Below are 26,034 nucleotides of genomic sequence, written 5' to 3' on the forward strand. Positions count from 1 at the left end.
TCTGTTGAAAAGAAGAAGAAGAAGAAAACAAAACAAAACAAAACATCGTCTAACAGACACAAAAAGGACATCGACAGCCACAATTTTTGGAAGTTCCAGCTAATTCCAAATGATGTTGCCACACCCAATAATGTGATAGTTCTTGTTCATTTATTGGCCACGAGACACACAGCAGCCAATCGTGAATCAGCTCCCTTCACCAAAGTTGCAATGAAATTATGAATAAAGTCCACCCGATATCTCACCCTTTTCATCCCACATTTGCTTTGTTGTTTTAAAAATAGAACCAAACCTGGAACCTCCTGACGCTCCTTTGTCAGTCGCACCCACTTTGGGATGGACCAGTGACATTTTTGGATGAAAGAGTCACCTCCATTCCTCAATGCACGCGCTCACTCGGGGATTTTGGTCGTCATGACAACACATTCGCCATCTCTCGGCGGTCTTCCTGGTCCTGGTCCTGGTCCTGGCGCTGTGTCGCTGGCAACGTTACCTCCGGCTCTCCGGAGCGGGCCCCCGCGGCCACGTCACGGGAAAGCGCCGACGTCGACTCGACGCCGCTCGCCTCCGCGCCGACGTCAGACTCGACGGCGCTCAGCGTCGCGCCGACGTCCGACGGGGCTCCGTCGTCCTCGGGAAGCAAAAACTTGAGCGGCTCCAACAGCTGCTCAGCGTCGACCCGACCCAAACGCTCGTTGCTGCGCATTTGAGAGACTGGAACACCTACACACACACACACACACACAATAAGGGGTATAAAATTTTTCATTTTAACACTTCCGTAAATATTGTGACGTGGACATAAATTTTCTTTTTTTTTTTTTCCCCAGCACCACAAAGAATTTGAAATGATACAATCAAGATGAGCGGCACGGTGCCTCAGCTGGAAAGAATTTGCATCCAAATCGGGTGAACAATGTAGGAATGATAAGTTTGGACATACTTTGATGGTAATTACATCCATCCATTTTCCTTTGCCGCTTATCCTCACGAGAGTCGCAGGGAGTGCTGGAGCCAATCCCAGCTGTCGACGGGCAGGAGGCGGGCGGGGCACACCCTGAACTGGTTGCCAGACAATCGCAGGGCACATGAAGACTCACAATCACACCTACGGGCAATTTCGAGTGTCCAATGAATGCTGCATGTTTTGGGGATGTGGGAGGAAACCGGAGTGCCTGAAGAAAACCCACACAGGCGCGGGGAGAACATGCAAACTCCACACAGGCGGGGCCGGGATCGAACCCGGGTCCTTAGGACCGTGAGGCTAACGCTTTACCAGTTGAACTACCGTGCCACCGTGGTAATTACATAAAAATTTCAATCCTGACCGAGGATGAGCGCCATCTGCTGGGCAGGAAACAGGATCTGCAGGCATCGGTCCAGGAAGGGCAGGAGGTCCCGGGCGTAGACGCAGCACATGCGCGCGAAGAGTTGCCGTTCGCCATCGCTGAAGGCCGAATCCTCAGCGTGGTGGAACGCCAACAGCTCATTGGTCACCTGACATTGAGAGTGGTTGTGAGTGCGCCCTCCAGTGGACAGACTTGGCATCAAGTTATTTTGATTGCAAAATTGCAACACGTTCTACAGGGTCGAATCAAAATTGCTCCCCCTATCTGCGCTTTTACTTTTATTGCGTCTTTGTTTTTTCTGGGCACTTCGCTGCTACACCCGCCAAGAACTTCTGGACATCGGATACCGATACAAATGAACAATTTCAAGTGAGTTTCAGCGCAAACGTAACATTCCAGATGAGACAGCGCTGGCGGAGAAGCAAGAGGAAGCAAAGGCGGGACGATCGGTCCCACTTCCTGCTCGGGTTAAAGAACAATCCACACAGGCCACGTCTTCCAAGTCTGTACCGGACCCACGACAGATCCATCGTCAACAGAACGGATGATCTGGAATTACAAGTATTGGTGACTGCTGCGTTCTCATCATAACAGAGACCTGGTTTCAGAGCTGGGTTCGCACAAACATTCCTGATGCTAGCGTAAAGTGAGCTCGCCGTAGACTGGGCCGCTGGAATCGGACTGAGGAATCCGGTAAAAACAGAAATGAACCGCCTCTGCTCGTCATCAACGGTGAGTGTGTGTGTGTGTGTGTGTGGAGACACCACGTTCAGGTTCCTGGGAGTCCTGATCTAGACAGACAACATCTCGGCGGTCATCAAGAAGATTTAACAGCGTCTCCAATTCCCGAGACTTGTCTGGAAAAACAACCTGGCTGGCCTTCGACCGCTCATCCGTCGAGAACCCGCTGACGAACTGCGTCTCCGTTTGGAACGGGATCTGGACTGAGCGAGGCAGACCAAGCGAGACTTCAGAGGACGATCAAAACAGCACAGGAGATCGTCGGCTGCCTTCTCCCGTCCGTGGCAGACGTTTAGAGCTCGGAACGTTATTGAGGACACGACGCCCCCCGGTCGTCGACTGCCACCCGGAAGGCGGTACAGAAGCGCAAAAACAAGGACGAACAAACTGAGGAAGAGTTTTGTTTCCAGGAGCCATCGCCACCGGAAGCTCTTGTTTTTTCCTCTCACCGTACTGCTAATCAATGGATGTGAGGGCCCGCTGATTTTCAGCATGTTGTGCAACACATTTCCAATACCTATTTATTTTTTACGTCGCACCTTTGTATGCACAGCAACAGGAGAAGCTCTACTATGTTGTTCTACGATGTCTTAGAACAATAAATAACATTCGACATGCGCTCAACGCGCCCAGCGGAATCGGACACCCTGACGTGGGCCGAGGGCCGTACATCTGACGCCCACCCGGGTTGATGGTGACATTTCCTTCCCTCCCCAAATTTCACCAACATTATGCAAGTGTGTTTGTCTTACGTCGGAAAGGGCGGAGTGCAAGTCTGCGGTGATGCGTTGGGCAAGCGCCAGGGGGCAGCAGAGGCGCAGGTCGTTGAAGGCCATCAGGATGCGGTTGAGGAAGCGGGCCAGCGGCGGGAAGTCCAGCAGGCTGGCGGGAGGGGTCACCGTTCCGGGCTGGTCCGCGCCGGCGGAGGAGAAGGCGGCCCCCGGCACGGAGGGCATGGCCACCGGGGTGTACGCGCTCATGTCTTCGCCAAAGCTCGCCGCCGCCTCCCGCGCCGCGCTCACGAAGGCCGCGGCCGCCGCCCGCTGGAACGCCACCGCCAGCAGGCCGCGGAGGTCCACGCCCACGCGGCTGAAGGAAAGGCCCAAGTACATGCACTGGGCCACCAGGGAGTCCAGCCGGCCGCCGGCCCCGCGCTGCAGGTCGCGCTCCAGCACCTCCACCAACTCGCACACCTGCACAAACACCCAACGGCTTTCAGGCTTGAGGACTGTGTACTAGCATGCTTTTTGTCTTCGCTAGTAACTCGGCGCACTCGTAGAACCACCGTGTCCTAACACGAAACGGTTTTCTTTTCATTACAAGCCTTCCTTTTGGCCTCAGAAACACTTGTAAAGCAAACTCGCGTGCATGCACAACACACTTGTAGCCTCTTTATCAAACGGTATTTGTGTATAGCAGCACCTTTGGATCCGCGTACTAGTATGCTCTTTGTCCTCACCAACAACAACTTTGGCCCACTACTAGAACAAGGACATGCTACATGTGAGGCGAGACTTTTGATATGTTCGAATACATCCTCAAATTGCTTCTTGGGGAGCTGTTTGATCATGTACTCCAGGTGCTTGATATCCAGATGAAGGCCCGTGTACTAGTAGCGCTGTTTGGCCCCGCAACACAACTTACGCACGCCAGTAGTACCCAAAATGGCATCAGTTGATGTCTGCGTGATTCAAGCACTGCTTGTGAAGCGCTTGTTCATTGGTAAAATCTTCCACCGCTACAAGTACTACTGGCACAGAGGTGTCAACTAGTGCAGAGTTTTGCTTCACAAGTAACATTTAGTTGTTTTACCGGTGAGGACAAATGGCGCACTAATACATGGATAGCAATATCTATGATAAGGAAGCTTCGAGTGCATGACAGATGCCTACTTGTTGGACACAGTGGAGCAACTAGTGCAGGTCACTAGTTAGTGAGGTTTAACGGAAGGCTACAATGCCAAACAGAGCACCTTTTGTGGGAGAAAACAAATCAGTGAGACAGAATGGTTCTACTAGTGTTTCTAAAAGTGTACTGAATTTGAATTGTCTTACTCATGAGGAGAAAGAGAGGATTCTAGTACATGGACCTTTGTCTGGATAGCAAGGCTATGCAATAAATGCTAAAACTCTCTCTCTCTCTCTCTCTCTCGCTCGCTCTCTTTCCATTAAGCCGTTTAAATATTCATTCCATTTCCTACTAGTCCAAAAATGGTCATATTAGTGAAGTGGCACCGGTCGTGAGGGGAAATAACACTCGAAGGACTTTTTTTCTCCATATGCAATCGCCGAAAGCTCCGCCGCCGCATACCTTGGTGAGGACCCAGCCGTGGAGGATGTCGGCCTGGCGCAGCGCCTGCTGGTCTTGCTGGTCTCGCTGGTCCGAGAAGATGGCGCGGTACTGCGTGATGACGTCGAAGAGGTGCACGCGGCACGCCTCGGCGCTCTTGCTGATGTGGGCGTACGGCTCGGCGTCGGGCACGGCGTCCAGCACGGAGCGCAGCCAGGCGCCGCGGGCCTGCAGGAACTTGACGCGGAGCTCGGCCTCGCCGAAGGCGTCCATGCGCCGCAGGTAGCCGACGGCGCGCAGGCACGACGACAGCTGAGCGTCGCTGCGCAGCTGCTGCAGGAGCTGGAGCAGCATCAGCTGGGCGCTCTGACGAACTTCGCCCACCAGGCCCTGAGGGACGCCGCGCGCGCGCGTGAAGTTAATGGCGGCGACGTGTAATGAACGTACGAGAGAAGCCGCGTGCGTTGCGCGTCACCCGTATGACAGGAAGCGCGCCGTGCTTCTTGTCCAGCCTGCGGACGTAGGCGGCCAGCTCCAGCGCTTGGTCGTAGTACGCGTTGCGGACGCACGTGTCCATCAGCTGCGGGATCTCCAGGATCTCCAAGATCTCCGTGTGGCGCTTCAGCGTCAGCGTGTTCATGCGGCGGCTCGCCGACATCTCCTCCGCCTCCTTCGCGAAGCTCCTGCGTGACATTTGACACGACGGTGCTTACGAGTCCGGTACACAACGCCCGTTTGTTGCCTGAATAATTGCATTCAAAATCATCTCTTGTATTCTTTCATTTGTAAAGCTGCATTTACAAAAAAATGAATCTGAACAGGATATTTTTAAACTGACATGTATTTGTTTGGAACTGGAGCCCAATAACTTTTTTTTTTTTTTTTTTTAATCCAACATGACAATTGAAATTATCTTCGCATTCAGTTTGATAATTTCATATTCAATTAAACAAATTCAATTTCAAATGAGTTGTGACGGACATCGCTGACGGCTGTCAGGAGTAATTATTGATTAGCGACTGTCGCTGGTTCGAAGAGTTGACTTTGAGGAGAGGCCCTCAATCACGTGATTGAAAAACTAAGGCGCTGATTGGCCAAAGAGGACATCTGTCGATAGGCCCTGAAATTGATTGTGGATCTGAAATGATCAAATTGAATGTAAAAACGCCTCATTTTGTGTATCAAAAATATTTCATTTGCTTTCAAGTTTATTGGACTTCTTTTCCAAATGAAATTAAAATCAATTTTACACGATACCAATCAGATGAAGTGTTTGAATTAAATTTTTCAAGTCAAACAATGCAACCTCAAATGATGTTTTTTTTTCAATATTCAGTTTTTGAATACAATGATTCAAAGTGTCGGAACTCACATTCACATAAATTCCTGCTGGGATATATTTCAGCCCATAGGGCTGGGTCATTAATCAACATGAAACTTTCCCATTTTGGGTCAAGTGGGATGACCTCAATCATGTCTATTTGCTAAATCCTAGAATAATGTGAAAATTATTGTTTTTTTTTTTTTTTAGACAGATAGTGTATACTGCACTGCATAGAGTACTGTACTATGGTTTGGTAGTTGGATATATATATTTTTTTTAAATTCATTATAATTATTTGGACTTCAATAACAGTCTAAATAAACGTGATGATTGTTGTTTTCTTCGCACACCCCGTCATTCGGCCACCCCCTCGACTGTCTGCGTGTTTATGAGTTGGGACCGACCGGCATCTCTGTCCGAGGGCGGGCAGCTTGTCCAGCAGCCGCGACACGCCGGCCTCGACGCGTCCAAAGTCTCGGTAGATGTGCTCCGTGCAGTCGGCGGTGCGGATGAACGTGTGGTAGTTGGAAAAGGCCAAGTGTCGGGTCTGCTCGAGGATCTGGGCCCGCTCCTCCGCCAGACGCTCCTGCTCGCGGCCGAGCCGGTCCACGCCGAACGAACTGAGCTCCGACAAGTAGGTCGTCATGTCCGCTTTGTCCCTCCAGCCGTCCGCCGGGAAGCAGTCGTGGAAGACGGACGCCAGAATGCTCTCGTCCTCCACGTCGAGCGTCGCCATGGTGGCTCGGTCGGAGGCCGGAAGTAAAAACAAACAAAAGAACAATAAAAGGAAACAAAACTGACCAAAACTTCGCTAAATGTCCTTCGACTGACGGCGATACGTGTATTCCTTAATACGACAACTAGTTAAGTTCAAAGCGACACGTCCTTCCTTTTTTTTTTTTTTCTCTCTTCTTCTTCTTCTCGTCCTTTTTTTTTCTCTTCTTCTTCTTCTCGTCCTCCTTCTTCTTCTTCTTTCTTCTTCTCGTCCTTCTTCTTCTTCTTCTTCTCGCCCTCCTCCTTCTTCTTCTTCTTCTTTCGCTTCTGCTCCCACGAACCTTTTTTTTAACATTTAAACTTTTTTGAAAATACACAGGGGGTAATGCACAACGTTACGATATGAAAACTCAAAACATGTATTATCATAAAATAAATATAGAAATAAAGAAATACATTGAGACACAAGGCTTATATAAATCGCCAAGTAATAATTGAAATTTGCAAACTCTTTCACTAATCTCTATTGCCATCCAGTGGCTTTCAGAGGAACAGCTAGTACGAAGTAATTTATATTTTTTTAATTTAAAAATCGTATATAATGCGATTCGATGGTTTGTCTTAAATTACAACTGGATTCTATTTTATATTAATGACGACTACGTCTGTTTTTCCTCTTTCTTTTCTTGTAAAATATGTATTTTCAGTAAAGATTGAATAAAACAAAACAAAAACATCTACTTGTTGTGCAGTTTACGCTAGTACACAACCAGTCTCAAATCACGAAATAATTCTTTTCAAATCAGTAACGAATGTACCGGCGCCTCCGTAGAGTACGTTCCAACAATATTTCATTGTATATATTATATTATTATATTTCTGATCTCGCTTAAATGCTTTTGGGACGCGACATAATACGGCACACGACTTCATGGGATTTTGTTTTTCCAAGACACTGTTACGATATGACACGTATTTTGTATGTAGATCAACTGGCCTTTGGACTTTGCTCCCCCTTTAGCACAACGGACCGATACAAAGTCCGCATCAGTGCAGACGCTGCTCCGGTCCACCCGTCGATCTCTGCTTCCGTTCTTCCCTCACTCGTAAACAAGACCCCGAGATACTTGAACTCCTCCACTTGGGGAGGGATCTCATCCAAGACCCGGAGAGGGCACGCCACCCCTTTTCCCACTGAATCACCATCTTCTCATTTGTCTTTATTCTTTTATTCCCGCGGTTTACCATTTTTCTCTGCTCTTCATTTATTTACAAAACGCAGTCCATTCTTCACAGATCCACAATAAATACACATTTGACTTCAACTCTTACACTCACGGAACAGTTGATTGCGTTTTTGGAGCGAAGCACAATGACGACGTATGGGAAAGGCAAATAGCGTTGTGTCACCGTCTGGGACGCAACCGTAGTTTAGCAACAGCGCTAACACAAAACTCCACACATCAAACAAACACTACAAATGATGGAGGCTGCTATTGCACAATGATTTCTATCGTCATATCGCACATCTCTGACCTGTTGGTCCTCCGTGTCTGGCGTGCATGTGACATCATGACGTGTAATGCAGTTAAATACTGTATGAAGAAGAAGAAGAAGTATAGCGTTGAATAATATTCTGTAATATGTTCACACATCTTACACAATCAATGCTTTTTGTAGGTATCATTACTTGAGCAAATAGCTTGACTGCATTTTGGCTTCGACAGTCGCTATTGAAGAGTATCGTTGTTTGCAGACGAGTGTTGACACTTTTGACAGTTTACCACAAAGAGTCCAAATTGATTTAGGATTCATTGCCCGCTGCTCTTCACGCCAGCACACTTGTGTTTCTTAACCTGATCCTTACGGGAAAATCTTTTGTCACACGCATCGCAACTAAACGGTTTTTCACCAGTGTGTGTTCTCGTGTGTATTGTCAAGGTGCATCTTTGAGAGAAACTTTTACCGCAGAATGAGCATGAATACTGTTTCTCTCCAGTGTGCGTTCTCATGTGTTTTACTAATCCTGAACGATCGCTGAAACTTACGGCGCAGACTGAGCAGACAAAGGGTTTCTCACCAGTGTGTATTCTCGTGTGTGTTATTAACTGTCCCTTTATTGAGAATTTTTTACCGCAAAATGAGCACTCATAAGGTTTCTCTCCCGTATGTATTGTCATGTGATTAGTCAAACTAATCTTTTGGGTCAAACGAAGACCGCACACTGAGCAGGAAAAAGGTCTCTCCCCCGTATGCGTTCTGTTGTGTGCGACCAAATGTCCCTTTATAGAGAACCTTTTACCGCACACCGAGCAAGGATAAGGCTTCTCTCCGGTGTGTGTCCTTGTGTGTGTTCTTAAATGGCCCTTCAGAGAGAATGTCTGGCCGCAAACTGAGCAGGAGAAAGGTTTCTCTCCGGTGTGCGTTCTTGTGTGAATTCGTAAATGTCCTTTTACAGAGAATCTTTTACCACAAATGGAGCAGGCGAATGGCTTCTCCCCAGTATGTATTCTCATGTGATTGGTCAAATTAATCTTTTGACTTAATACAAGACCACAGATCGTGCAGGGAAATGGTTTCTCCCCAGTGTGCGTTCTTGTGTGTGCTCTCAAATGGCCCTTCTGGGTGAATCTTTTGCCACAAATTGAGCAGGCAAAAGGTTTTTCTCCCGTGTGTGTTCGCATGTGTATTTTCAAGCCCCACTTTGAACTGGATGTTTTCCCACACTGCGAGCATTTCCAGTACGCGTCCGTATCACCTGGAGAGCGTTCATCATCGGTGTCAGGAGAGTCCGACAGCGGAGCTAAGAGCCCGTGTTTTTGTGATCCTTCACAGCCGTCTCCGTCACTTTCTTCTTTGTCGTCGCCTTCAATCTTCACGATGACACTCGTCAACGGAAACTCTGCCATGTCCGTCTCCTGCTCTTCCTCTTTGATCACCTTGTGTAGGGGAGGAAAATCTTGGCTGACATCTGTTGAGCGCGAGAAGACAAACACACACACACACACACACACACACTTTGTGTTTGTTAAGCCAACTTCTGCCTGGTCAAGTCTCGTGTTGCCAAGTGGACGTTGCTCATCACTTTGACCGGGATGAAGCGTTGACCACTCATCTCGATCGTCATCATCTTCGCTCTTCACAATGACGCCGGCAAGTGGAAATTCTGGGATGTCCGCCTCCTGCTCTTCCTCTTTGATTTGGAGGGATTTGGGTTGGTGCCGCTGCTCATCCTGAACATATTCCTCGCTGAGATCTGCAGGACAAAAGACAGACGCACACGGTTTACTGAAGACAAGTCTCATGTTGCGTGGCACAAACGAAAGGGTCAAGGTGACATGTTGAGGAATAATCAAGTTATATTGATTTCCCCTCATGTAAAATGAGGTTTGATATCAGATTGCGCAGAACGCCTTTCCAAAGAGGCCTTTTTATACTGAATCTCCCGAACTTGGCTTTGCTTTTCCTCCTGGGCTGCACATTTCGTCAGACATTTTGGACCCCTTCTGGCCAAAATCTTGGTCGTTTCGACTGCTGTACACTAAGCATGATGGGATATTTGTGGTGTGTTTGTATGGCGATGATCAATGAAATTAAAACACGAAAACCCTGTGCGGTTTTGTTGTTGTGAATAAAGAATAATATTTTACGTATCTAAAAAAGAAAATCCATGGGACGTGTATTTTTTTATCCAACTGTTGCAGTCTTCCAACAATGGGGTCCGGGCGTCCTTTTCGATGCTTAGCCGACGAGGCCTTTATTCACGTTTCCTTTTCAGTATTTGTTCGACTGTGCTGGTACCGGAATTTGAATAATGGAAAGGGAGTTTCTGTGACAGGTGCAGTCAACCGGAACAACGGCAGCACTCAAAAGCGCAGCATCTTGTCATCTTGTTTCATGAAAATAATCATAAAATTTACACAATGTTACAGGACCCAAAGTATGAAGTGAAAGAAAAACCTGCTCTGTCATCTTGGGGCTTCTTGCAGGCATCGTCCACTCGTTGACGTCGCTCTTTTGTTCCAAAAAGTTCTTCCACGTACTCTCCTTTCACACTTTTTGCACACATTTTATATTTACAAGCAACACTCGACCTCTGCTCGGTGATGTGTTGCTAACAAAGGCGTCTCTTTGTTAGCGGCCACGAGCTAAGCTAGGCTAAAGCTAGATGGAGAAGCTTCGACGTGCATTTCGACAAGATCATCGGGACACGAAGACTTCACGATTGATGTTTTACTCCATTGCGGTCGTGACGAGATGTACTAGGTCGAGGCTTTCAGTATTGTCAGTGATCATTCGGGCAAAAATAACTGCATGGGCGCGTTTGGTTACGCAAAGCGTACACGGAAGTAAAACAGGTAGAAACGGACATACGGCAAATGCGGCGTGTGTTAGCCTCTCGTCTACGTGCCGACTTGGTAGCCGTGTTGGCAGGGGCGATGATCCCATCAAAGACGATGCAACTTGTTCACTTCCCAACTCATTTTATGCGATTTCCTTCTTTTTCCGCTGCCAAAATCATGTGCTATCGATACAGGATATTTAATTTTTAAAAAGTCCGACTGGGAGGGGTTTTCCCATTTCCCCACGATTATCATACATGCTCTTTTAGTCTTCTTGCGCCAATTTAGATTATTTGGACCTTCCTAGCTCGGCGTCGCCGTTCTGCACGCAGCTCAAACGGCGCCCGTCGTCGCTCCATTTTCACATCTGTCGCAAAGCTTCTCGGAGACGCTTCGATGGTGTCGCAAAACTGGGTCCGCGTCGGAGACACGAAAAACGTAGCCTCATTGAAGTCATTCTCTGCGCCTTAGTACTGAATGTACTGAAGCTTCGACGCAGTCTATCCACCAGTACTTCGCTGGACTAAAACGTGACTCGTTAAGTCTCGAGTCGTCCCACTGCAAAGGTTGAAGCCTCTCAGGCTAGTTTGTCTTAGTTTAGCTTGCAGGCCGCAAACAAAGAGTCGCCTTTGTTGTCATCGCATCGCTCACCTGAGATCGAGCGTCAGTGTCACGTGTTGTCATGACTGAAGGTAAATGTCTTGCAAAAGTGCGAGAGAAGAAGACGAGCGGCGACTGAAGACTGTTTGCTAAGCGGCTTCGAGTTGTGGGGACACAGAGCAGGTTTGTCCTCTTCACATTCAGGTTGCTGTCTTGTAGTTTTTTCTTCTTCCTCTTCGTGCTTAAATAACACACTGCGTTACTTGAGTAACTTGAGTCTTAAGGTATCTAACATTTGATAAACTTTATTTGTTGGCTAATGACCAAAGATAGTCCGGCCATCCGTCAGGGGAGGCTGCCATCTTGTGACGTCAAGACCGAGCGCGCTGTCCAATGTTCTCTGGAAATTTGATGTGTGTGAGCATGCACATAAACTCCTCGAGTATTCCCTGGCCCACTGTCGGCCACATCAGGCACGCACACGCTGTAGCACGCTTTTCCAATTTGCGTCAGTCCATCTCGGATGAGCTCTGAGGTACAGCGTATGGCTTTGGCTCTGCATGGTAGAGTTTTAACTTTTGTGTTTGTAGATGTCATGACGAAGTGTACAACACCTGCGAGGCCAAACCTGTTGCCGCGGCTCTTAATGCTCCATTTTTAAGGCATGAAGACCTCAACTGATCCAGATCTGAACCTCAGTTGACTTTTTCTATTTAAATCTCATCTATCTATCTATCTATCTATCTATCTATCTATCTATCTATCTATCTATCTATCTATCTATCTATCTATCTATCTATCTATCTATCTATCTATCTATCTATCAAGGGAGCAAAAATTTCAAAATGGTCAGAAAAGCAAGTAAAGCTCATATACTTAACACATCTATTTAACAAACATTTATCACGAGGACTAATGAACTTAATTTTGTTCACAGGGGCCTTTCATTGCACTCAAAGTCACTGTACAAACACAGTCAAAGAAAAATAAGCATTAAAGTCAAATAACAGACTGTTAACAGTGATTTATTCCCCACCACTTCTCATAAACACTGCCGAAACGTTCATGATCAATAATAGACAACGTCACAGTCGCAAAATGAGACTCGAGTGAGAGGAAATTGACTTTAGCCAACCTTGCGTAGTTGTGTCCTTGTGTCTTGCAGACTTGAGTGCAAACTGCCTTGATCGTGAGCAGCGGGCCACACAAGAACCCGACTTTGAAGACGAAGAGCAGAAAGCTGATATCAGCGAGTTTCCGATGACCTCTGTCAGGAAGGGTGAAGAAGGCGACGGAGACCACCGTGGAGGATCACAAGCTGACGGCCTCTTGGCTCCACTGTCAGATTGCGATGACACAACCTCACGGTCGCCTGCCACCGATGACGAAGAACACACTCAAGGTGATGTGACGTGTCACAACGACGACAAACGCTGGCCGTGTTCTCAGTGTGGGAAAACATACAGTTCCAAGAGTTATTTGAAAGTTCACAGGAGACGGCACGAAGGAGAGAAACCCTTCAGCTGTTCAGATTGCGGCAAACGATTTGCCGAGAAGGGACATTTCAACACACACAGAAGAACGCACACGGGGGAAAAACCTTTTTGCTGCTCAGTGTGTGGCATTCAAGTAGCCCAAAAGGGTATATTAATAACTCACATGAGAACACACACCGGCGAGAAACCTTTTGTTTGCCAATTTTGCGGTAAAAGGTTTTCGATAAGGGGATATTTAAAAACACACACAAGAATACACACCGGTGAGAAGCCTTTTTCCTGCTCAGTATGCAATTTTAGTTTTGTTGAACGTTCAAAATTGGTGAAACACATGAGAACGCACACTGGGGAAAAACCTTTTTGCTGCTCGGTGTGCGGCGTTCGAGTAGCTCAGAAGATGAATTTAACGATTCACATGAGAACGCACACCGGCGAGAAACCTTTTGCCTGCCCGGTTTGTGGTAAAAGATTCACGATGAAGGGACATTTGAAAACACACACTAGAATACACACTGGCGAGAAACCTTTTTCCTGCTCAGTCTGCAACTTTAGTTTCAGTGAGCGTTCAAAATTGGTGAAACACATGAGAACACACACTGGGGAGAAAGAGTTTACCTGCTCAGTTTGTGATAAAAAATTTGCTCAAAGATGTACGTTGACAATACACGCAAGAATACACACTGGAGAGAAGCCGTTCAATTGCGGTGTGTGTGATAAAAGATTCTCTCGAAAGGATCAGATTAAGAGACACAAGTGTGCTGGTAAGAAGAGTAACAAATCGTGAGCTTCAACTTAAGTGAAGGAAAAGCTTGTAAAAGTGTCTTTATGATCCGGGATTAAAAGTTTTGAAACAGTGATCAGCGTTGGATTCGTGTTGGAAATACTGAGCCTCGAATGTAAACGTTACTGGTCAAAGTAAATATTTAAGGAATACGCTGGTCCTCCAAAATCACAAGTGCACTCCACCCCAAAAACAAAGAAAAAAAGGCTCGCAAATCCAGTAAAAGTAACTCTATACTTGGTGTGGTGATAACTACCCAACCTAACAAACGTTTGGAGAAACTTTCTCTGACTTTGACTTTGTTTTTTCGAGTCACTTTTACGAAGTATGCGAAAGTTTTGACCTGTAGTCACTGTGACCCGACACGAGGGGGCGCCATTTGAACGGTGAACATAACCAATCAGGCCGGCCATCCATCCATTTTCCAGCCCACTCATCCTCACAAGGGTCGCGGGAGTGCTGGGGCCGATCCCAACGACAAACGATCGGTTCCATTTTGCGTGAAATCGACTTTGCTCAAACGGGGGCAGAAAGTAAGTGTGTGTGTGTGTGTGTGTGTGGGGGGGGGTTGTGCTTTTCGCGTGACATCGGAAAGAGGCAAATGCATCCATTCAAAACAAGTTATGACAAAAAACTGGAGTTGTAATCGGAACAAGTGAGTCCAAACAGCATCGACGCTGCTGGTCCTGCGTATGGATGCACGATCACGATTTTGCTGCCGTCCAGGCGGCAACAACTGGAGTGAAAGTTGGAAACACGTCTAAACATGAGGTCCACTCCCCGTGCGTCAGAGCATAGTGGCGCAGCGGAAGCGTGCTGGGCCCATAACCCAGAGGTCGAAGGATCGAAGCCATCCTCTGCTACAGAGGCAGCATGTCTGCACGGGCTTCCTTTTGTACCTCCCCAAAAATAGAAAAACTGATTCTGATTTTTTTTTTTTTTTACAAGAATCATTTCATTTGAAATCCAAACCATGAAGTTTTATAAGAATCCCTGACAAACATTTTCCTGTACGCAACAATAGTAAAAGAAAGATGAAGAAAAAACTCTTCCCCGTCATTCCCAATCCAAATGGGAACAACTTTTAACGTTCCAAGAATTGGCACATTCCTAAAATTTCATTCATTTTTTTTCTAATTAAATGGACAAAAGCTCCGCTGTAAACTCTCCACACGATGACATGATTGCTTGCTCAGTTCTTGTCTGATTCGAACCATTCTCATGAACAATCTTGAATTCATTCTGGACACCTCTGGAGAGAAAAAATGGCAGAAGCAAAATTCCTCACATCTTCAAAATGAGATTCCAAATGAAGATAAACTTCACTGAGTCTACGAATGCATTCACATCGTTGCACACATTTCAGTGCAACTTCAGATTTTTAGCAGCAACTTTCTCGTCATTCGTAATTTTACTTTGAAAAGTTGATCCAGTGACTGTGAACAACAAACTACATGTGCAATCATATTTATCGTCTGTTATCTATGGTGACCGCAAACTACACGCGAAGCAGAAATGCCTGCGTGGAGGCCATGTTGGAAAGGTTGACGACCCCCCCCCCCCAAAAAAAAAAAGAAAAAAAAACAAACCAAAACAAAACCACCTAATAATGATAATAATAATAATAATAATAATAATGCATGGACATTGAAAGTAAGTCGTACTCGCGACGTGTTCATTTCGCAACTGGTTTTCATTCGGTCTTAGTTCACTTGCGGCACAAAGTTCCGCCGTCCCTGAGCTTTTGCTTTTCTTGACGTAAATGCGTTGATGACGTCGACCCTCCTGCAATAAGTTGTGGCGGATGTGGCGCAGGCGTACACAATGACGTCACTTTGCGCCTTCTCCGCCTCTGGTTTGGACCCCAAAAATTCTTCCCGAATTCGTACCGAGCGGACGAAACCTTCGACGCGGTGTGTCCCTCACGACTGTCCTGGACTAAAACATCTTTGGTCTCATGTTCGAGTTCGGATAAACTCGGCTCGATGCCCCCGTTGAAGCTTCTTCGGCTAGCGTAGTTTAGCTTAGCTTGCTTGGCGCTGTGACAAAGGGCTGTTTGTTATCCACACATTGCTCCGGTAAAAGCTAAGAGTGGAAATGAGTGCAAAAAGTGGGCCAGAAGAGTACGACGAGGAACTTTGTGGCATCAAAGAGGAGAACGAGCCACAACGTCCACGGCGTCGAACGCGCGATGATAGCGAGCAGCCTGCGGTTGTGCTCCACGGAGCAGGTTTGGACACTTCTTACACTCGCTTCTATGGCAACCACCGGAACATTCTATTGTTTTTTTTGTTTTTGGCGTGTCTGTGATGGATCAATACTCGATGCAGTCATTACGACTTGACACTCGAATCACCGTGACTTGAATTGACAAAACAAAACTGACTTGGGAAAAGCGGGTGAAGTCAAGTAGGAATATCTGAACTTGAAATGTACCTGCAATGATATTTGCACCCACTGAAAATACATCTTCATTAATTGGACACTCTAAATTGCTCCTCGGTCTGATTGAAAGTGGGCCCGTTTGTCTTGATGTGCCCTGCGATTGGCTGGCGACCGGTTCAGGGTGTACGCGTTGACAGCTGGGATAGGCTCCAGCACTCTCCGCGACCCTTGTGGGGATCAGCGGCAAGGAAAATGGATGGATGGAAATACATTTTGAACTGGGTCGCGCTTGTGCGCAGCCGTCTCAACGTAAAGACAGCAACTCACGCTTTGGGGCTGAAGCTGTCAAGAAAGCAAAATGAGCCATTTTAGTAAGCACTGGTTGGCAAACGAAAGACAGAAACAGACATTTGTGCCTTTCTGATGAAATATGACAATTTTTTTCCCCCCTCAGTTTGTCACTGAGCGAAGCTGGAATGCAGCATGTGCAGCTCAACTGCAGCAAATTGACTTTGCCAAATTATTTTTTTAATCCTATTTTATGATGGGCATGTTTGCAGTCCGACTACGTCGCAGGCTGTGCACAAAAAGTTGTTTCAATGCAACAACTTGGCATGACTGTCATGATGCTGCCGCTCCAGCCCGGGCTGTGCGGGTGTCCGCGCGGTTGCGCTGATTGGGAGGTGCCCAACTGCGCCTCATGCAGCCTGATTATGCCGTGGATTTATATGACCCCGATGACGACTGGCCGGCGCCAGTTGGATGAGCTTGGCGTCCCGTTCGAGCGCTCCGGTATCCCCGCTCGACAACCCGCGTGCACCGACCTTCGCCTGTCCTCCGACCAACCTTGTGAGCCGGACTCCTTTTGATACTAACGCCTGCTTTGTTCGTTCTCCCGTGTACCGACTCCTGCCTGCCCGCTCACCTGCTCTCTTCGCCCGACGTCCCAACTACCGCTGCTGCACCGGACTGCCCGCTCGATCCCCGACCTCGGCACATAATAAACGCTTCTCCCTGAACTACCTTGCATCGTCCGAGCCCTGCATTTGGGTCCTACTCCAGTTCCGACGGGACGTGACAATGATACTTGCCAGCCTTGCTCAACAGGATTTTCGCTTGGCTTCTCCAAATTTATTGCGATATCTCCTCTGCATCTCCCTCTCAGATTGTTTCTATTTGGCTACAGTAAAACATCAACAAACAGTGAACTGGTTTATGTTGTTTTTTTTCACAGTGCCTTGCCCGAAGGTCAGAAAGTTTTTCACACGTGGCTGTTATTTTTTTTTCAAGAACTTTAACAATCTGATGGCGTGTGGGGTAAAAGTCATGAGTTGCTTTTGTGTCTCTGCAGTCTTTTTTTCCCCTCTGTGGTCTTTTTCCATTTTCTTTCTGGATTTGGAAAATCTGCACAATGTAACCAAGCAAATTGACGGGTCAGTCCAAGGAGAGATGGCGAAAAGCAAGAGAAAGTGATTTGCATCGACGAGGCAAATTGACTTGCACACAAAAAAAAAAAAAAGACTTGAAACTTGTGAGACCTTCACGCTCACACTAGTGTGGTTTTTTTTTTTTTTTTGGTGTTCAAGGCACGATGAATAACATCAATTGTTCACCATCCTGAAAATTGACACTCTTTTCCATTTCCCGTAACTGAACTTCTCGGGACACAAATGTGATTGTCGAACCTCAAAGTCACGACGTGAGCGTTGACTGACCGGAGCTCGACTTTATCATATTGTCTTCTTGTTTCTGGCAGATGTTCGCGGACCCTCTTGTCATCCGGGGCAGCGAGAGCCGCAGGCCTCCCACATAAAAGAGGAAAAAATCACCAACTTTCCGTTGACTTTCATTAAGAGTGAAGATGATGGTGATGATGATGAAGAAGAAGAAGGTGATGGAGACCCCTGCGGGGGCTCACAATCAGTCAGGCTTTTAGCGCCACTGTCAGATGGTGATGACATCGCGTCACGCTCTTCTGACACTAATGATGACGAACACTCGAAAGGTGATTTGGCATGTCACACTGACGACAAACACGTGAAATGTCCTCAGTGCGGCAAACGTTTCTTCAACAAGTCCTTGTTGAAAAGACATTCAAGAACACACTCTGGAGAGAAACCTTTCTCCTGCTCAGTTTGCGGGAAAACCTTCTCCATGAAGGGACATTTAAGAATACACACGAGAACGCACACTGGGGAGAAACCTTTTACCTGCTCAATTTGTGGAAAACGATTCACACAGAAGGGACATTTAATCGCACACACAAGAACACATACTGGGGAAAACACATTTGTCTGCTCAGTGTGTGGTCTGATGTTAACTCAAAAGATTAGTTTGATAAATCACATGAGAACGCACACTGGAGAAAAACCTTTTGCCTGCTCAGTATGCGGTCTTAAACTGAGTCAAAGGATTCATTTAACGACTCACATGCGAATACACACCGTGGAGAAACCTTTCGCCTGTTCAGTTTGTGAGAAAAGATTCTCTGTAAAAGGGAGTTTAATCCGACACACAAGAACACACACTGGAGAGAAACCTTACGCTTGTTTAGTTTGCGGTAAAAGATTCTCGATAAAGGGACATTTAACGACGCACACCAGAATACACACTGGAGAGAAACCTTTTGCCTGTTCAGTCTGCAGCTTTAGTTTCAGTGATAATTCAGCTTTGGTTCGTCACTTGAGGACACACACTGGAGAGAAAGCGTTCAGCTGCAGTGCGTGCAATAAAAAATTCTCCTACAAGTATCAGATGAGCAAACATGAGTGTGCTGGTCAGAAGAGCAAGCAATAAAGAAAGCTTTCAATGAATCGCAAAGACATTTTGGACTCTTTTCGGTAAGTTTGAAACTAGCCCTCCCAAACACTTGCAACACATTTAGAATTTGAGTTCTATTAAAACACTTTTTCAACACAATTTAAACTCTCTGGCTGTCTTTCTAATTATTTTGGAGTGCTGACTCGGAAGAGGTAATACAAATTAATGTTTTGTGTTCAAAATGTCAACACACTTAAAAAAAAAAAAAAAAACATGCATGTTGGAGACATGATTTTTGTGATTTTTCTTTTGGGGGGGGGAGTAATGATTAACTTTTAATGCAACGTTAATATTTACCCATATGGGTCATTTGATTGACTGCATTAAAAAAAAAAAAAAAAAAAAAAAAACAGGTCACACAAGCGCAGACATGGAGCAAGACAGGAAAACATGAAACAAAACCAACCCAACCAAAAGAGAGACCATGACAAAATGTCCATGAATAGCTTTGTAAAGTTTTCAAATTGTAATTCAGTATATACAAAATGCCTCAATTTAAAACATAAAACCGCTAGAACCCCAATTCCGGTAGATCCGCAACCAACTTCCGCCCTACTCAAGGTCATGCCCGGGTCAGCGTGATGACGTCGCGTAGGCAAAGTGGACCCGAACTTCTTTGACACAAGCGCTGTCCTTTAACATGTTTAAACGGAAGTAACAACTTTTCATATTTGCTTGACAAGTTGACTTGTTTCCCAAAAGGTGATAAAAGATTGTAGTTTTTATTTTCGAAGAGGCCCCAAGGCGGCCTCAAAAACCCACCAATGAGAAAAAGACATCGGAGCTGCTATCCAATGGTAAAACAGCAGATGGCGCAGTAGGCGGGACAAACACTCGCACCAGAAGACTGTGAAGACTTCATTTATATTTATGAAGTAACCTCGAGTCCCCTTCTTTCCGTTCCTTCTGTATGTTGTCTTTGCAGTCATTAAAGTGCATTTATTAAATAAAACTAGTGAGCGGAACGAGACTTCGGCGTCATCGGTGACGTCACTGGCAAAAACTAACACAAAGGCTCAGCTCGCGCTTCATTCATTCTTCTCGAATTTGGACTGAACGTGCCGAATCTCCGACTCGGTGGTTCCGCCACAAATTGACTTGAGTTCTACACGACTCCTGAAATCTTCGTGTCTTCGTCTGCTGACCGTTGAAGCTTCTCGCGCTAGCTTGCTTTAGCTTCTTTTAGCCCGCTAGCTGCTAACAAAACGTTTGTTGCCAGCGCGTAGCTCAAGTTTTTTGTTTTTTTTTTTAGTTATCATCGTGTGACAATGAGTGGCAAAACTGTGACGAAAGGGTACGAGAAGGAACGAAGAAGAAGAAAAGCGGACCACGAAAGAAAACGTCGAAGCGTGGCCGCGGATTCCAGCGAGCCTCGTGACGAAGCACACGCAGCAGGTTTTTGCACTTTTTACTTGCATAGCAACTGCAACTCTCTTTGTAAAAATTGTACTCGTTTTATTACTGAAGCCTTAGGACCTTTAACAAACTTCACGTTGTTTGGGTGTGTTTTTTTTTTTTATTCCCCCCCCTGCACCCACTTTACTTGATAAAGTGCTTTTAAGAAAGGGATTCGAACCCCCTCCCCCGTGATGAACTGGAAATGAACGTTTACTTACAATTTTGTCGTCACTTCCCCCAGCACAAATCTTGATCCGCAGAGATGGTCGACAACGATGTCATTGTTCGAGTCACGTGGAGAATCCCTCACAATATTACAAAGAAGTTTTAGAACTGTTCAAGCGCTTCAAAATATCAGTCGGGGTAAAAGTCCATAAGAATCCAGAAGAGTGAGGTGTTCCGAGTGGCCCGGTGCAGCGTGAAGAGCAGCCTCTCAAAGTACTTCACGATCACAGGGTCGAAGTGCAACAGGCTTGTCACCATGCAGACATTTTGGAGTCTTCGCTATTTCGTTTTCACTGAAATTCAACGTAGCCTCGGTGTGACCTCCAGTGGACAAAATTAGCAACAACAGTTATGAAGAGTGAAAAACTGCAGGTAGTTTTAAACTTGGCAAAAAATCAGCTGTACGGACTGGATTGATTGATTGATTGGCCGGCGACCGGTTTCGGGTGTAGGCCGCCTCCTGTGCGAAGATAGAGCTCGTGCACCTACGTCATAAAAATCACGTGAGACTTTTGTTTACGTCGCCATATTGCTGGTCTAACGAAGCATTGGTCAATGCTAAATTGGTTGGAGTTGACGCGAAAATATGTCTAATAGCGCAACGCTCAGAGTCATGTCTGATACCACGAGACATTTAGGTGAAAATAAATGAAGGTACATGAAAAAATTAGAGAAACGCAGTATAGAGTAATCGTATTTAATGCCAAAGTCAATGTTTTCGCTGCTTGTCTTGGACAACTGGATCTACTACACATGGATCTGGTGAGTAAGTCGTCGAGATTCACACGGAAATATTTGAAAAGTCCGGGCGCGTACAAATACTTGGTTGCTGGATCTGGATGGATCTTTTCAGCTAGTATTCAATACAAATACCAATCTTTCAATAAATGACCCCTGGTTTTACACAAACTCGCATTCATTAACTATGATTTAAAAAAAAAAAAAAGAGGGCGAGTCGTCGACACGGAAGCGATTGCGGCCACACTTAACCTCCGTAAACCTCTGCGACAGACTTTTTGTTCTCAAATGAGCCAACTCGGCATTATCAATACTTGTTGGTGATTTGAGATTGAGAAGAATAATTCCTACCTGAAATGAAGCGATCGCTACACAGTCGTGTGCGTATTTTGGTTGGGCGCCGTCCATCAGGTTTAATTGCCGAAATCCATCCATATTTTCTGGTCTTTTCAGCTGGTATCCTATAGAATGACCTCTTTGAAGATCTGTCTGTCTTGTGACAACCAACAGCGCAACAAGTCTCGGGCAATTTGAAAAATCTGCTCGGGTTCAGCGGCTCCCGACGTGCAGAGCAGCTGGGTTTGACCGGCAATGTGGCGCCGTGCAAACTGCGACGTCACGTGCACGAGCTCTATAGGCTTCAGGACTCCCGTGATCCTTGTGAGGATAAGTGGCTCATAAAATGGATAGCTACTATGAGTGTCTTGTCATATAACGGTGCACAAAATCCTTCTTACTATAATCGGTCTGTATCTCGACTTGCTTATTCACATTTATGCCAATTTTCGCGGGTTTTCTTGACTCCCGTAATTCGACATCTTCTTGATAAACACTGCCTTACAACACATATCATCAGTAATGCGCAACATGAACGTCATCATGCGTTTGTCTCCTTGTGTCCCGCAGACGGCGGTGAAGAACGTCCTGGGGAGGCCGATCGCCGTAACATTCAAAAACAAAAGCAGGAGCAGGAGGTCGTTCTCGCCAAATATCGGTCCAGTGCTCATGTGAAGAGTCAAGACGACGGAGGCCAATGTGGAGGGTCAGGACCGGACAGCCTCTGCGCTCCGCTGTCAGATGGTGACGACGTCGTGTCACACTCTCCTAATGTCGAGGACGAGGACGAGGAGGAGGAGGACGAGGGGCCCACTAAAAGGGATCTGAAATCGCACGCTGACAACAAACACGTGAAATGTTCTCAGTGTGACAAAACCTTTTTCAACAAGTCATCGTTGAAAAGACACACAAGAACGCACACTGGGGAGAAACCTTACACTTGCTCAACTTGCGGTAAAACATTTGCGATAAAAGAACATTTAAGAACGCACACAAGAACGCACACTGGTGAAAAACCTTTTGCGTGTTCGTCGTGTAATCTCACGTTTGCTCAAAAGGTGACTTTAACGAGTCACATGAGGACGCACACCGGGGAGAAACCTTTTGCCTGTTCAATGTGCGCGCAAAGATTCTCCGGAAAGAGACATTTAATAGCGCACACAAGAGACACACTGGCGAGAAACCTTTTGTGTGCTCAGTTTGCGGCAAAGGATTTTCTGTCACTGGACATTTGAGATCGCACACAAGAATACACACTGGGGAAAAACCTTTTGCGTGTAGAATATGCGGCCAGAGATTCACTCAAAAGATTAGTTTGACAAATCATACAAGGACACACACAGGAGAGAAACCTTATGTCTGTCCCTTTTGCGAGAAAGCATTCTCGACAAAAGGACATTTGAAAACACACGAAAGAATACACACCGGAGAAAAACCCTTTGTGTGCGTCCTTTGCGGTAAAGCCTTCTCCACAAACGGACATTTGAGAATCCACATCAGAACGCACACTGGAGAAAAACCTTTTCACTGTCCGGTCTGCAGCTTGAGTTTCCGGGATCATTCGGGGTTGGCCAAACATACGCGATCGCACAATGAGTGAAAAGGCATTTTCGTCTCTCGTCGGTTCTCCGAGACGCGCACACGCCGTTTGCGCTAACTCGGTTAGCTTTGACCCGCTCGCAAGGTTCCGCCGTTTGGTTGTTGTAAGCGGCAAAAGGTGTACCGCACGTCTTCCTGAATAAAAGTTGACCGGACAAACTAACTTGATATTTATGACTGGCGTTGCTCACTTAAACGTTCTCTCACTCACGTACTCGAACTCTCTTACAGTATTTCTCAGTTGCTGAAATATTCAACGCTGTTGTCTGAAGTAAATGACAACACTTCCTGAATTGGTCGGACTGAATTTGTAGACTGAACAATCCGGGGATTGAAACTGTAAAGTGTACACTGTACGTGGATATACTGCACTTGGGCTCACGAGCATCACATCCATCATCAACTGTTTTGCTAATGATTGCGATCGCTGCTGTTTCACTGATGAGCTTTTGCGCTTTTGAAAACAACGACCGACGTTTCCTGACGTGACGGAGAAAACCAAGAACCGAATCAGAATTAATAATCCCGAGCGGCCCTCCGCGCGACCCATCAAGTGGTTGTCAGTCTCCGAAAGGATGGCGAGTACGACGTCGCTCCCTCTCGTGTGCCATCCCGTCGTCCTCGTTGATTTTCTTTGGTTCAATCGTGCAACCTCAAATGAACACTAATCGGCCAATAAAAATGGTTTTGCAATAAACTTCAGCGGAAACTGAATTCCTCCCTGATGGGTTGATGGAAACATTCAATCGTTGACGGGCCCAAACTAAACCATTAAAAAAAAAAAAAAAAAAAAACGTTTTTGAATGAAAATGTTACAATAGACTTTTATATATATATATAGACGCCGCCTTCTTTAGGTTGCGGCACTACGTGAGCGTGTCCGCCATATTTGATGTGGCAGATATGATTTTATGCAGGCTAAAAAAACAAAAGCAACAACCCTCAATGTTGCCAAAGTTGTTCACACGCGCACAATATTTTTGTGGAATGGTTAGCTACCAAGAAAAATGAAAATGAAAAATACTTCTATAAGAATTAAGTTGTGAGTCACTGATGGTGTAGTGGTACATACGCCTGCCTTGGGCTTGGGCAGCGTGGGCTCGATTCCCGCTCAGTGATGGTGTGGATATCTGCCCTGTGACTGACTGGCGACCAGTTCAGGGTGTAGTCTGCCTTTTGCCCGAAGCCAGCTTTCCCGTGACCCTTGTGAGGATAAGTGGCTTGGATCATGACATGACAGAATTAAATGTGATGAGTGTATGCAGTACATTTAGTCCCACATACAGCATTTTTCATTCATTCTTATCACAGTGACAGTTGAAACTGTAAACATCCATGAAAAAATTTGAATAAAACGTCAGAATTTTACAGAGTGCAGTTTTCTAAATAAGAGATATTTGGGTCATTTTCCAATAATCTGACCACCGCTATCTATCTCTATCTATCTATCTATCTATCTATCTATCTATCTATCTATCTATCTATCTATCTATCTATCTATCTATCTATCTATCTATCTATCTATCTATCTATCTATCTATCTATCTATCTATCTATCTATCTGTCTATCTGTCTATCTATCTATCTATCTATTTGGGGTGCAACGATATGCAAAATTCACGTTTCTAATGCAGGAATCTATTTTACGGACATATTCAAAATATGACTGAAAATAATTGACGTAAAATATCCCATAATGACAAAGTAAAACCATATTTTCAGACAGCTTTATTGAGAATGTAAACAATGATGGCCACGTGAGCATTTCCACTTTTGGCTTGATATTTTGTTGAAGCTCCTTCGGCACCAATGGCAGCCTCAAGTCTTGTTGGGTCCGCCTGTTCGAACTTTGGGACGTTTTCTGCCATTCTTCTCTGCAGGCCCTCTCAGGGTCAGTCAGGTTGGACGGCAGCCATTTTTTGGTCTTTCTGGAGACGTTTCGATCGGATTCAAGTCCGGGCTCCGGCTGGCCCACTCGGTGACGCCCACCGGTTCCTCCTGAAGCGACTCCTTTGACATCTTGGCCGTGCGCTTTGGGTCATTGTCATACTGGACGGTGAATGGAATCAGAATCCGTTTTAATGGCCAAGTATGTAACAACACACATGGAATTTATTTGTGTCAGAGAGTTGACACAGCCCTGGTGTGACATTCAGAACAAACACACAAACAAAATCGACGTCCTCATCTGACTTCCAGAGCACTCTGGAGAAAGTTCTCTCGACAAATTTCTTCGCTGTCATCTTGTCGTTTATGCCGACCGGTCGCCCAGTTCCTGCAGAGGAAAAGCAGCCCCAGAGCATGATTGCGTTACCAGCATGCTTCACAGTAGGCATGGTGTTAGCCAGATGTTGAGCAGTGCTTCTTCTTCTCCTGATGTGATGCTTCCATCCATCTATTTTCTGAGCCGCCTACGCTCACAAGGTTTGCGGGAGCGACGCCTGCAACTCAGGCCAAAAAGTTCTTTGTTTTCACCTGACCAGAGAGAATTTTATGTCTGCATAACTCCGAGAATCCTCAATGTTCCTTTTGGCACCTCCAAGCAGGCTGCCGCATGTCTTTTAGTGAAAAGTGGCTTCCGTCTGCCCATTGGATCAGGAAGACCACATTGGTGGACTCCACTAGCAATTCTGGATGGTTTTCCAATCACCCCAAGGGAACAATGGAGCTCCGCCTGGGTGACCATAGAGTTCTCGTTGACCCGTTTGAAAGAGGCTACTCACCTCGGCAGGACCGACAGATCTGGGAAGGGTCCTGGTGGTTCCAAACGTCTTTCATTTCCAAATAATCAAGAGCTTTTCGGGACCCTCAGTGCTGCTGAAATTCTTTTGTAACCTTCCCAAAATTCCCCTAGGAAAGGTTGCTCCAAGTTCCCCCGCCGCCATAAGCGTCATTA

General features: G+C 46.1%; 4 protein-coding genes and 1 pseudogene across 11 annotated transcripts; 3 read left to right on the forward strand and 2 right to left on the reverse strand.

Moving 5' to 3' along the window:
- Window positions 1–128: 128 nt before the first annotated feature.
- Window positions 129–8,196, reverse strand: cog8 (component of oligomeric golgi complex 8). 3 transcript variants are annotated; one of them, XM_061813551.1, is made up of 7 exons: window positions 7,954–8,196; window positions 6,108–6,758; window positions 4,855–5,062; window positions 4,401–4,769; window positions 2,843–3,283; window positions 1,329–1,497; window positions 129–723 (listed from the first exon to the last, which is right to left on the reverse strand). In XM_061813551.1, the coding sequence occupies exons 2-7, from the start codon at window positions 6,437–6,439 to the stop codon at window positions 413–415; spliced, it is 1,830 nt and encodes a 609-aa protein (XP_061669535.1). In that variant the 5' UTR covers window positions 6,440–6,758; window positions 7,954–8,196; the 3' UTR covers window positions 129–412. The 3 variants fall into 3 exon arrangements, with proteins under 3 accessions (XP_061669535.1, XP_061669536.1, XP_061669537.1); XM_061813552.1 differs by lacking the exons at window positions 129–723; window positions 1,329–1,497; window positions 7,954–8,196 and adding exons at window positions 1,525–2,135; window positions 2,207–2,293 and having other exon boundaries at window positions 6,108–6,954; XM_061813553.1 differs by lacking the exons at window positions 129–723; window positions 1,329–1,497; window positions 7,954–8,196 and adding an exon at window positions 2,156–2,293 and having other exon boundaries at window positions 6,108–6,926.
- Window positions 6,613–20,820, reverse strand: LOC133497588 (gastrula zinc finger protein XlCGF8.2DB-like). 5 transcript variants are annotated; one of them, XM_061813619.1, is made up of 3 exons: window positions 20,459–20,820; window positions 9,503–9,673; window positions 6,613–9,388 (listed from the first exon to the last, which is right to left on the reverse strand). In XM_061813619.1, the coding sequence occupies exon 3, from the start codon at window positions 9,324–9,326 to the stop codon at window positions 8,229–8,231; it is 1,098 nt and encodes a 365-aa protein (XP_061669603.1). In that variant the 5' UTR covers window positions 9,327–9,388; window positions 9,503–9,673; window positions 20,459–20,820; the 3' UTR covers window positions 6,613–8,228. The 5 variants fall into 5 exon arrangements, with proteins under 5 accessions (XP_061669603.1, XP_061669604.1, XP_061669602.1 ...); XM_061813620.1 differs by lacking the exon at window positions 20,459–20,820 and adding an exon at window positions 12,496–12,601; XM_061813618.1 differs by lacking the exon at window positions 20,459–20,820 and adding an exon at window positions 10,792–10,932.
- Window positions 11,404–14,883, forward strand: LOC133497634 (oocyte zinc finger protein XlCOF6.1-like). Of its 2 annotated transcripts, none has more exons than XM_061813680.1 (2): window positions 11,404–11,543; window positions 12,526–14,883. In XM_061813680.1, the coding sequence occupies exon 2, from the start codon at window positions 12,621–12,623 to the stop codon at window positions 13,638–13,640; it is 1,020 nt and encodes a 339-aa protein (XP_061669664.1). In that variant the 5' UTR covers window positions 11,404–11,543; window positions 12,526–12,620; the 3' UTR covers window positions 13,641–14,883. The 2 variants fall into 2 exon arrangements, with proteins under 2 accessions (XP_061669664.1, XP_061669665.1); XM_061813681.1 differs by having other exon boundaries at window positions 11,430–11,543; window positions 12,505–14,883.
- LOC133497621 (gastrula zinc finger protein XlCGF8.2DB-like) lies at window positions 15,304–18,941 on the forward strand. Its single transcript, XM_061813667.1, has 2 exons — window positions 15,304–15,867; window positions 17,779–18,941. The coding sequence occupies exons 1-2, from the start codon at window positions 15,735–15,737 to the stop codon at window positions 18,816–18,818; spliced, it is 1,173 nt and encodes a 390-aa protein (XP_061669651.1). The 5' UTR covers window positions 15,304–15,734; the 3' UTR covers window positions 18,819–18,941.
- Window positions 19,640–23,583, forward strand: LOC133497625 (gastrula zinc finger protein XlCGF8.2DB-like; annotated as a pseudogene).
- The last annotated feature ends 2,451 nt before the right edge of the window (window positions 23,584–26,034 follow it).

This window comes from Syngnathoides biaculeatus, chromosome 3 (assembly GCF_019802595.1).
Source record: "Syngnathoides biaculeatus isolate LvHL_M chromosome 3, ASM1980259v1, whole genome shotgun sequence".
NCBI lineage: Eukaryota > Metazoa > Chordata > Actinopteri > Syngnathiformes > Syngnathidae > Syngnathoides > Syngnathoides biaculeatus.

Excerpts from the sequence above, each read along its gene's own strand:
- cog8 (XM_061813551.1), bottom strand. The coding sequence starts at position 6,439 with ATGGCGACGCTCGACGTGGAGGACGAGAGCATTCTGGCGTCCGTCTTC. Across the intron at positions 5,063-6,107 it reads GCCCTCGGACAGAGATGCCG|GAGCTTCGCGAAGGAGGCGG; the intron begins GTCGGTCCCAAC and ends AATGTCACGCAG. Across the intron at positions 1,498-2,842 it reads TGCACTCCGCCCTTTCCGAC|GTGACCAATGAGCTGTTGGC; the intron begins GTAAGACAAACA and ends TCTCAATGTCAG.
- LOC133497588 (XM_061813617.1), bottom strand. The coding sequence starts at position 10,486 with ATGTGTGCAAAAAGTGTGAAAGGAGAGTACGTGGAAGAACTTTTTGGA. Across the intron at positions 9,674-10,377 it reads GCCCCAAGATGACAGAGCAG|ATCTCAGCGAGGAATATGTT; the intron begins GTTTTTCTTTCA and ends TTTGTCCTGCAG. Across the intron at positions 9,389-9,502 it reads AACGCTTCATCCCGGTCAAA|ATGTCAGCCAAGATTTTCCT; the intron begins GTGATGAGCAAC and ends CGCGCTCAACAG.
- LOC133497634 (XM_061813680.1), top strand. The coding sequence starts at position 12,621 with ATGACCTCTGTCAGGAAGGGTGAAGAAGGCGACGGAGACCACCGTGGA.
- LOC133497621 (XM_061813667.1), top strand. The coding sequence starts at position 15,735 with ATGAGTGCAAAAAGTGGGCCAGAAGAGTACGACGAGGAACTTTGTGGC. Across the intron at positions 15,868-17,778 it reads GGTTGTGCTCCACGGAGCAG|ATGTTCGCGGACCCTCTTGT; the intron begins GTTTGGACACTT and ends TGTTTCTGGCAG.